The sequence below is a fragment of the Haplochromis burtoni genome, unplaced genomic scaffold (genome assembly GCF_018398535.1).
Source record: "Haplochromis burtoni strain Fernald_Lab_line unplaced genomic scaffold, NCSU_Asbu1 Contig_193, whole genome shotgun sequence".
Lineage (NCBI taxonomy): Eukaryota > Metazoa > Chordata > Actinopteri > Cichliformes > Cichlidae > Haplochromis > Haplochromis burtoni.
In genome coordinates, this window is record NW_024582554.1 from 663,293 (window position 1) to 674,483 (window position 11,191).

General features: G+C 43.8%; 2 protein-coding genes across 6 annotated transcripts in view; one reads left to right on the plus strand and one right to left on the minus strand.

Annotated features, from left to right (window-relative positions):
* podxl (podocalyxin-like) overlaps positions 1-2,720 on the plus strand; it is a 23,362-nt gene extending 20,642 nt beyond the window's left edge. For both annotated transcript variants that reach the window (XM_005935328.3, XM_005935327.3), the window contains exon 8: positions 1,130-2,720. In XM_005935328.3, the coding sequence (XP_005935390.1) occupies positions 1,130-1,324 (195 nt within the window). In that variant the 3' untranslated portion in view covers positions 1,325-2,720. The remainder of the gene's footprint in view (positions 1-1,129) is intronic.
* A 1,622-nt stretch (positions 2,721-4,342) lies between these two features.
* Positions 4,343-11,191, minus strand: part of mkln1 (muskelin 1, intracellular mediator containing kelch motifs) — a 26,640-nt gene continuing 19,791 nt past the window's right edge. For 2 of the 4 annotated variants that reach the window (XM_005935329.3, XM_014337824.2), the window contains exons 14-18: positions 10,642-10,756; positions 9,881-10,020; positions 9,118-9,220; positions 7,841-7,895; positions 4,343-6,969 (exon numbers count right to left, since the gene is read on the minus strand). In XM_005935329.3, the coding sequence (XP_005935391.2) occupies positions 6,848-6,969; positions 7,841-7,895; positions 9,118-9,220; positions 9,881-10,020; positions 10,642-10,756 (535 nt within the window). In that variant the 3' untranslated portion in view covers positions 4,343-6,847. The other 2 variants (XR_006055010.1, XM_042226054.1) reach the window with 2 other exon arrangements.

Below are 11,191 nucleotides of genomic sequence, written 5' to 3' on the forward strand. Positions count from 1 at the left end.
TTCACTGAGGTCATTAAAAAAGTCTGTGCAGTATTTGGGAGGCCTGTAAACATTAAGAAACACAACTTTGGATGGGGCCTTCAGCTGTAAAGCCACATATTCAAAAGACTGAAAACTTCCAGGAGATAGCTGCTTACATTGAAATGATTCATTAAATAAGACAGCAACCCCCCCTCCTCCTAGAGATGATGAAACAGGAAAAGAGATGTTCCAGATGCTTCACATTTCAAGGCTACATCAGCCAATCATATGTGCTTATTAGGTGCTTATAAAATCTTTGATGAGTGCTGGCCTGGGTTGTTCCAGACATGGTATTATTCCTTATATCTTCTAAGCTAACCGGTGATAGAAAAACGATGATACATCGATTCATGTTTAACTTTTTATTCTGTGTCCCTGCAGGTTTGGTTCATGCTTTAATGCCACTAATTGGGATTTGATTCCCATCCTTTTCAGCTTATTTAGTACTTTTTAACACATGTTGGAGCTAAAGAGCAGAGAGGTTAGAATTCTGGGCTTTTTGTTTCCCCTGATTTTTCACCCCCTCAAAACTTTTTTTCTTTTCCTTTTTTAAAATTTTGCATCGATGTGGTGGGACTATCGTTGCAGCAGAAACCAATTTTACTTTTAGCCACTGAACCACCAAATACCTGACAGGAGCTCCAGCAGCGGTGACCTACGGGGGTGCCTGACACTTTCAGAACTGTGTCAGGATCAAAACTCGGTGTTTAATTGGTTTTCTGAATATTCTGTGGAGAAAACTTTTAGCAAACGTTCTAGGACATATGACCGTGTGGGGACGATGACTGGGCAGGAACAAAGGCCTCCTTTTTATCTGTTTTGATTCTGGCCTCTTCTTCTAGCCAAAATTCCTTCTGTGCCGAAATACTTTTCCAAAAGGAAAGTGTCGTATCGTGCAGTGCTTTCATTTAAAGCTGTGGTAGCCTGAATCCCTGATTCATCCACGGATAGTTGTTGGATTTGTGGACTTTGGAGTATGTTTAGAAGTTAAACAACAGACGTGTGAGAGCAGTTAGATTCCACTCAGATTTATGAATTTTAAGACTGGGTCTGTGTAACAGGAAGTAACAGTGGGCATGTTTTTACTTTGCCCTCTCAATCTCCACAGCAACACCTAACAGAAGAGCTGCACACTGTGGAAAACGGTTACCATGACAACCCCACGCTGGAAGTGATGGAAGTGCAGCCCGAGATGCTGGAGAAGAAGATGGTGCTGAACGGAGAGTTCAACGACAGCTGGATGGTACCTTTGGACCACCTGTCGAAAGAGGACCACCCCGAAGAGGAGGACACCCACCTGTAAGGACGGGTGGGAGAGGGGCGGGTCACAGGGCGCGCAACGCCACAACAAATCGAGCTATACCCACGCATCTTAAACTCTTGTCTCTCATGCCCTTGTAGCCAGGCAACACTTCCTCCAGAGCAGGTGACGGCGTGGCGTGTAGAGGCTGCTCGGTTCGATGTAGCAAACTTCATGAAACATGTTTGAAAAATGCACCAAATCAATCACTGTTGTGTTTATGCTGCACTTTTCCATACGTGTGACTTCCTGTGGAGCACAACCTTTTCATATTGGTTTTTACACATATTTCTGTGCCTGTTCGTTATTGTACTAACAAAGAGGTTGCACACTGTGACCTGTTTTTGAGTGTTTTCTTGCATCTGACGAAGGAGCGGCAATGTTACAAACCAATCACTTTGCATTCGCTCTTGAGGAACAGAGGTCATCTGCGTTGACCACTCTAGAGTTACTAACATAGAAATGTGATCAGGGGGCACTTTAAAGCCCCCAGTGATTTAAAGATAGAGGCTGTGCACTAACCCTACAGAAGGAAGGACACGGCCACAGAGATGCTGCTTACACTGGGCGGACAAAGGACCGGTTTGAATCCAAAGTGCCTCATATTGACTCTGTTGTGTATGGAAAGCCAGAGACGACAAATTCTTGTCCTTTAAAGTCATTCTGATGCAAACAGGCGTCATTTCTGTTCATCTGAAATCCTGTATTCGGGTTTGCATAGGAGAGCCATGAAGTTGTTTCTAGGGCCAGCAAGGCATCTTTTTATGTTAGTGTGTTTTAAGTTGTTACCCTGAAATCTAATTTCATGGTGACCTGCTCATGTTGGACTCTACCATGTCAATGGTGGCTGTTGTACAATAAACACAAGCTATAATCATGCCAAACTACTTTTTAACTACACGTAAAGAACCTTTTACACGCTGTTAGTTGCATTATTAGTAAGCAGACGTGCGCCCATTCTCAGTCAGCTGAGCCACGCTGTAAATAGCTGCACGCTCTTTGTTGGTGAGGCTGGACAGAGTCGGGCTAAACCCTCACAGCAGAACCCCAGCTTAACACTTTTATTTTGAAATTCTCATCAGTCCAATAATTTCAATTAATATATATTTACTTTCACTTCAACCTATATTATGTGCAAGTGACTCAATCACACTGGGCTCTCCAGTCCAGCCAGTATGTTTGCTTGACTGCTGTGAGTGTTTGCGTCTGCCACTGTTATCATAGTTGTGTATAGTTTCTCACGTACGTTACTGTACCAGGATTTTATGTATTTATGGTTTGTTTGCTGCAGAAGGCAAACAGCAGGGGTCTGACACACTGGAAGCTGTAAAGCACGGATGGTCTCGACTGTTATTCTGTTGTACCTGTTCAGGTTTGAAAATAAATCGTTTTTTCCCCACTTTGGAGACTTTCCTTTAGAATGAACCACACAAAGATGGCAGTTAGGAAAACTTGAACAAAATACAATCTTTATTCATTATATACAGTACATACAATGCAATACTGCAAGGCTTTCTACACATTCACTGTAATCCAGAGTAGTGCTCACTGATCAGAGAGTACCAGCTTTAAAACTCCTGAGTCCCACCCAAAGAAAGACAAAGAAAAGTCGTATTTGGCATTGTGTGTTCTTACAAAGGTGCTTTGAATTAGTCTTGAACACAAAACTAACGCTACAGCCAGTGTGGTGAGCCCTGCATGTTATCAAAATGTCATCATTTTCTTACTTCTTCACATTTCTCCTCGTCCGAAACAGATTAGCAGACAAAAAGAACATTTATTAGTGTAAACCGTTACACTTCCTCAGTATGTAAATTTAGGCCACTTCTGCTGATCCCTGCTACCTGTCTGAGATTAGTCACACATGAACATAGAACAGAGCATCTCCATCCTGGGAAGGTTCCATAGAAGGAATAAAGGGTGAACAGTGAGGAGTCTTGGCTGAAATAACTGGATACAAATTCCACATTGAGACCTGTAGGTGGTGTGTTGATGTCAGAAACTGAAAGGATCACCTCTGTGAGGTCATTAACGTGACCACACACACAGTAGGCCATTTGTTACAAACCACACATGGTGAAAGAACAGCTGACACAAAGTGTGGAGGGAAGCAGCTCGGCTGGTCTGTCCAAACGCTCAAAGACGAAATCTTTGTCTCTTTTGTTTAATCTGTAAAACCAAACATCAACTTTCAGCCTGAAGCACCAAGTCAATGAAGAACTGCCAATAAAATGTAGTCGTTTGGAGGCCGTCTCCACACACTCGCCATCGTTCGTCTCTACAGCATTGAAAACCTCTGGCCTTTATGGACACTTCCTCCTCCATGACAGCATAGCTCGTCCCAGGTGTAGACTGGTGAGTTAGGGGCTTAGCTGTCCTGACACCACCCAAACATTTCCAAACTCATCTCTGTGTGGTGGCGCAGTGGCTACCCTCCTATGGACAAACACTTGCTATGTGCTCAGATTAAGATTATTCATTTACTGCGCCTTGTTGAAGTGTCCTACCATTATAGTTGCCAGGCAACCAGAAAACGATGCTGACTATGTTAACAGTTACAAAGCTGGTAACAGTGTTGCAAGTGAAGCTTCCTGTTAGAGTGTATCACTCTATCAACACATGTCAAATGTAGTGCACAGATATAGTGTGGTGTCCTCTGAGGCAAAGATACACTGCAATGACAGTAACGTCGTCATGGCAGCAGGAAGTCAATGGTAGCAGTTACATGCAGCTCACGTTACCATCACGCTGTTTGGAGGTGGACTGTGCTAGAATTTCACTCACTGCTCTCACTTTAGGAATGAGTTTGATTTGTTCATATTTTAAAACACATTTTGGAGCTACAAAAGAATCGAGCAAGCGATGACAAATCCAGGTCTTTGTACGCTTGAAGCACAAAGGAAGCGAGAACACTGCCGTGGACTTCTGATGCATCAGCGGACTAACAGCTCTCCAACACTAAGCCCCACAGCTCAGGAAATTCAATTATGGAAGTTTATTAAAAAAATAAAAACAAACAGAAACGTTCTTAAGGTTCTTTAATTTCAAAATAAGAGCATTATCTATAATTCATGTGTCCAATGAATGAGATTGAATCAAAGATGCCAACTGATTCAAACTATGAGGGAAAGAGTGTGAAACGTAAATTTGGCCTGCGTTACGCGACTGTAAAAGAATCCACTCTTTCATTAAACTGTGCCGAACGTTCTTTGAATCTCCCAGGAAGAAGTCTGTTCAAGTACAGCATACGCTCGACGGACGGTGCTCAAGAGTCCCAGCAGCTGTGTGACTGCGTCTGTAGTGTTCTACTGCATCACAGTTATCAGAAACAAAGCACTGGAAGAAATATAAGCGAAAACATTTCCTGTGAAATGCAATTAGTGAGAGTCTGACTCAGTCAGGGAAGACGGCAAACAGGAAAGCCAATGGGGAGTAAGCACCTGCATGAAACACGGATCCCTCAGAGGTGACAGAAACTGCAGCTACCACAGCTTCAGTCCATTTCAACACTGCTACACATATCCAGCTACTCGGACCTTCGACATCCTCCAAAAGCATTTTATCCAAACTTCCCAGCTCAATGTTTTCCTTCCGTATGTGAGGCTACAATCAGGTCTGTGTGTTACACATGGTTGGTAAGAAAGTCTCAGGCGTATAATAAAAATAAGCCGAAGCAGCTGAGGATCAAATTTTACAAACTGCAAATGTCTCCATGATCTGAAGATGCGCCTGTTCGTGGACCAAGGAGTCCTCAGCGAGGCTAATTGCACAATGAGAAGCTTCAGGATCTCCTTCTGTGTTTGTGTGATCAGGAGGTACAGCAGCCGATGAAGGAAGGTTGTGCGTGTTCACGACAACAAAGGTGGGAAAGGTGACCCCAGCACATTATTTTGCCACCTGACCAATCAGCATGCTTTTATGTCACAGACTGTGCTGAACCTAAAGAACAGGGTGGGATCGTTTCTAGCTGTAACTGCAGCACATCCAGGTCAACCACAGGAACTCAGTCAACAGAAGTTGTGCTTCTTTTTTTAAGTTGCTCTCCATTTTCTTGGGCCGAGCCAGCAGCTCGTTGGTTACACGATGAGATTAGTCATGAAGGTCATAACTGTAGCCCAGTTGAGTTATTGTTAGTGCTGCGAGCGTTGATCCAGTTGAAATCACGTTAACGCCAGAACCGCTTTGAAGCGGCAAATCTCCGTTAGCGAGTTAACGCGGCTCGCTCGTTGGGCTGCACGCCACCAACGGGTTAGTGCTGTCCAGCCCCACGCACGGGCGAGCCACGCTAACTCGGAGATTTTCCGCGTTAATTCAGGTATGACGTTAACGTCATTTTAATGAGATTAACGCTCACAGCACTAATTATTATCAGTACAGAAAAGTTGATAACCCAGCCTTTAATATTCAACGCAGATCATAAGCTGGAAGTTCCATGATTGTATATGTGACTGACTGATAATCAGACCAGAGCTTCATGCACTTCATCCTCCCATTGAAGGAACATGCTGCCAAACTGAAAACACCTTTAGCTGCTCTGCAAAGATCACGGTGGATACCTGCACCAGCACCTCACTCACGTCTCGTTTAAACTCTCCTCAGTAAGTAACTGCTAAATGTGGAGCCACAGAGTGACTGGACCCTGATGTTTTTTTGTTTTTGACATTTGTTGATAAGGATGGGGAGAAAGAGCATGACCTGACACAAGCCCAGGACACGTGGAGCAAATTCCTATATGTATATTTACATATTCTGTACATCCACTCAGAATTCAACGACAGGCCAATAATTTCACTGTTATCAGCCAGTTTTACAGGGATAGCAACCAAAACCTATATACCTATATATTTAATATATATATTAAACTTTATCTCATAGAATCATTCCTCTATTGTTCCTACGATGCTTAAAACTGCTGACTTTTTCCAGCCTGTGCAGCCGTCACACTCATAAATAGGGGCAGGTGCTGCAGGAAAGCCAGCTTACCAACTCATTAAAATGACGCTGACATGTGGTTTTATAGGAGAAACAACAAAAAACAACACAATCTTAATTTTTTAACAACTGGCCTCAGATGTAAACATGTGAATGGACATGTGTGGTTGATTCTGAAAGCACAGATCGAAGAAGAGTCAGCAAACAAATGTGCAAATTATTTTTGTTTAGCTTCAACAACAAAAAACAAACAAAAACAAAAGTGATGCGCTGGGCTTGGCTCCTGCAGTCTCCATCAGCAAGACAAAAGGAAAAAAGCACAGGTGTACACACACACGCACACACACACCCTCAGGCTGTTGTAGAAATTTCACGTATTCAACAAGGACAGCAGTGTGTGTGTGTTTGCTGCCCTCATCGTCATGGTAATGCAGCCCGTGATAGCAGCAGATCAGTGGGGTGGAGGTGGGTGAAGTGTGATCCCACCAGCAGGGGGCGTTCCAGAATAGAAAAATAACTGGTCTCTGTCTCCACACGGTGTGTGCGGCTGGGCGTTCAGTCAGAGCAGTGTGGCGAGCGGCAGGCTGGGAGGGGCTAGAGCGTGATAAGGTCTACCAAGTTGCCCTTAGGTGGAGTCATGCTGTCTGGGAAGAAGTTGACGAGCGTATCGAAGAGCTGTGTCCGCTGAGCGTACGTCTGGTCTATGTCTGAGAAACCTGAGGGGGAGAAAGAAAACGCAGGTGAGCAGAGACGCATGTGCAGAGCAGAGCGCCATGCTTTCTGCTCCTCAGGCCGGGTCTGGAAACCATCTGTGTAGACTCAATGCACAGAATCAGGCCTCAGCACACAACCTCTCAAAGTGATCATGTAGACACATATATGGCTTTACATCAGCCCTCTTTTGTTTATGTGATGTAGTTTGTGAAACACAGACAGGAAGCAATAAAATATCATTTCAGCACCTTCTTGATGACGTTTGTCACAAGCTGGTTTTAGTCAGTGTGCAGTGAAGACAGCTGTACAGATATCTGGTAATCCTGCACCTTCATCAACCTGAACAAAAGTGCTGCCTGAAGTGAAATACTGAGGTTTTGCAGACACATGACTGGTGACCATGTGACATTAACTTGTCCAGCATTTGGGACATGTGACAATCAATGAATCATTCTCCAGAGACACGGGAATAACGAGGGGAAAAGAAAGATTATTATCCAACAGACTGAGTGGCTGCTGGAGGTGGATGGCAGTCGCTGGTAAAGCTGCAGTCTCACTGTAAACCAGTCAGTGACCCATGGTCCCATCCCATGGTAACCACCCGTCTCTAGGGAAAAATGCCTAAGCCCTACTGGTTGGCAGAGTCTTTTCTACAAACACTGGCACAGGAGTGGAACTGTGAAACGAAGACCACTTGCCTTCAAAGTAAAAGTTGTGCCTCAGCGTTGCAACCAACTTGTTTCATTAAGTGCAACTTTTACTCTGAAAACCTCTCCACTTGCAGTTACTGTCACACTTTTATAAAGACTATAAACCTGATGTTTGCCATGTGTGCAGAGCGTGAGCTTTTATGAACTCTGAACAGGTTCTTACCAAGAGGGATGAAGTCAGAGCTGGACTTGAAGAGCGCCGAGGGCAGCAGCTGGAACTGAAGCACACAGAACAAACGTCTGAGTCACTTTAACGTTCAACAGCAACGAACAAACAAACGCATCAGAGTCCTGCTGCAGCAGGTGCTGCGCCGGGCTGAATACACCTGAGCTCACGTCTGTCTACACAGACTCAACCTACCAACTGCAGCAGAGGCTTAACGCCTGCATTACTCACAAACCAGCAAGTGTTTAAAGTAGTGATGTCAATAGATCGTGATTAATCGCAATTACTTGATCAATAGCCTGTTTGAAATTACATTTTTTCAACTTTATATTTAAGCTTGTAACTGACATTTATGCAGTTATACTAATAGGGAAGTATACACTAATATATATATTAGTGCTGTCAAACTATTAAAATGTTTATGCAGACTGATCACAGGGGAACTGTGGATTAATTTGGATTAATGATTAAACATCATTTATTTTATTCTATATTAATCACGTTTCATTTTGCATGAGCAAACAGACTCGAGAAAAAAGGGCAAACATCGCACTAACATGTTGAACATTCATGTAAAAACTCTGTAAACATGTATCCTCTCTCTGTCTCTCTTGGGGAGGCTTCACGTGCTTGAACGAGGAACCAAAGCTGGTAAAGGTTCTCAGTGATGTTAACAGGTCTGCAGTTTGTTCCGCGTGGCGTCAGTCGATGTGTCCGAGGTCGACTTCCTGAGGCCCCGATGCTCCGCGAGTGTCCAAGCTGGGTGAGGCGTTAGCCAAAGTGCTAGCAGCATCCTGGCTAACGTGTGCTTCGAGTCAATGTGATATTTTAAGCTGGAAGCGCTTCGGTGAAAACAGAATTCCTTCTTGCACAACGTGCAAAATACCTTATGAGGGTCGACTGTTCCCTCTTATTTTCTTAATGCTCAAATTTCCCACGGAGAGGGCCGAAGCGCGTTTATCATCTTCCACATCGAGTTGATTGGTGCAGCTGGCCGTCACTACACACCAGCTGCCCCGTGCGCATGTGCGAAGCTGACTCTACTTGGACAAACTGCCCGAAATGCGTTTATAGAAACATTGCAGGGATTCTGAGTCGCTCTGCACTCCAGGTGTTAAAAATTGTAATCCCGTTGCCCGTGATGGCGGATTAATTTTAACACGTTAATTTTGACAGCACTACTTAATATTCTCAGTTTTATTATATGCACATATATGAATGCATTAAAAGACTGGATTGTATACAAACGTAGACGTTTAAGGGAAATCCTGTACCTCTTTGGTCTCATCCGGGTCTGTGTGGTCTACAGTGAGAGACAGGTCGTTCTGGAGATACTTCAGTGCACTCAGTGGCTCTGACTGGGCCTTTTCTTCAAACCTGTGAAACCAACACACAGTGATGGCATGAATACCAACAGAGGAGGCTGCAGTTACAGCTACTGGCAACTTGATGGCAACAGAAGCAAAGCAACTAAGTGCATGCTAGATTCCCAAAGATGAGTCAAGTCAAAGGTGCTAGACAGGAAGTACTCATCCCTTCTCACACAGATCTGCACCTCTGCATCGCTCCTGCTACTAAAAATAGTTACACTTACTCTTTTTAACTTTACGTATGCAAATCATGTCACCACAGTTACAAAAGCTGCCCCAATTTATAACTTTATAACTATAAATGAAGCAATTAAAAAAATCTTATTTATTGTTAGTTTATCCCGTTGGTCACAGCAAGAAGAAAAAAACCTCTTTAACAAGAAGAAGCCCCCAGGAGTGCTGGGCTCATGAAGAGGCAGCTCTCTGCTGCAGCCGGCTGGGAGTGAGAAACAGCTTATATGTGAAGTAAGAAATAATATGAAAGTAGAAGAAGAATCTCAATAATAAAATCATTTAGATCGTGAGAGAAATCCAGAAGATTCCACGTTAAACTTGATAAACGGTTCACTTTAGAGGTGGAATACTTACTGAGCATTACTGCTCCAAGGTAAAGGGTTCAGGGTATAGACTACACTGCTGGCTGCTGGCAGCTTTTAAAGGCACAGACCTGTATTTTCTGATGAGGTATCTGCAGTGGCGGAGCAGGTATTCCTTGGAGGGCCGACACAGTTTGAGGGACCAAAAGTCATCCAGGCGCATCTTAGGAGAACAAGACTTCCCGGGGTTTCCCCCAAACAAGTAATGCACCTGCACACACACAAACAAGGATAAGATACATTTATCATTCACTCTTTAGTATGTTTTAGATATGTGCACAAGATAAATCTGCCTGTTGGTGTCTGCCGTATGAATAAAACACACCGCTCTCATCTGAATTTAGCTTCTAAAATACGTGTTGATCTGATCGAGCTGTAGGCCCGATGCAAACGAACCAGGCCTGCACTAGGCTTCGTTCCACTCCACTGTTAATCCACACTTCCTTCACATTTACCTGCTGTCTGTTTACACAGGAAGTCTCACTTTTACAATACAGTTTGAAGCTCTTAAAATAAAAAGAAAGGTCAGACTTGTTGTTAGGTTAACATCGGTCAGAATGTCAAAGGGAAAAATGCTGGACTTCAGTCAAGCTGCGTAAATCTAAATTCTGCAAGTGACATAGTTGTTTGTTCATAGTGATTCTCCTTCTTTATTAAGGAAAAGAGGAACGGCCTACAAACAGTTTAAAGCATCATTAACTGAATTTTGTTTTTTTACTGTAAACATTTCAACTTTGCAAGCACTGAAATTCTACGCAAGCGCTTCGTGTTGCCAGATGTGTGAACGGACAGTGGGAGCTGGGCTGTGTTTGTGTAATACAGTGTACATTACTTTGTGCATCTCATCGTAGACCAGCTGGTGAGCAAAGCGTGGACATGGCTCCTCCTCCTGCAGAGCCTTGCTTGGGTTTTCTTTCACTGCCTGATCGTTCTTATACACACAAGACCTGAGCAGGAGCACACACACAACTTACATCAGCGGTAAAGATACACAACACTTCCTGAAGCCCTCGGGAACAACTGTTTGTTACAGCACAAACACACATTTGTGAGAAACATTACTGACAATACTGCATTTCCAAGTCCTTCCAGTCACATTAACCCACAACTCCAACCTAAACCTGAATCATAAAGCCAAGTGTGAAACCTCAAACAAGCATTTGATCGAGTTAAGAAAAATGTTTACGCCCCAACGTTTAAAAGTTGGCCGTCTCAAAGAAACGGGAGCCGCTCACACGATGCTGCAGGTGTCTCACTGAAGGATTTCACTGGACACAGAGAACATTTACTGAACTCAATGTTCAGGAACACGGAGGCCTGCAGCCTGTTCTCACACACACACACACACACACACACACACACACACACACGCGCACACACAC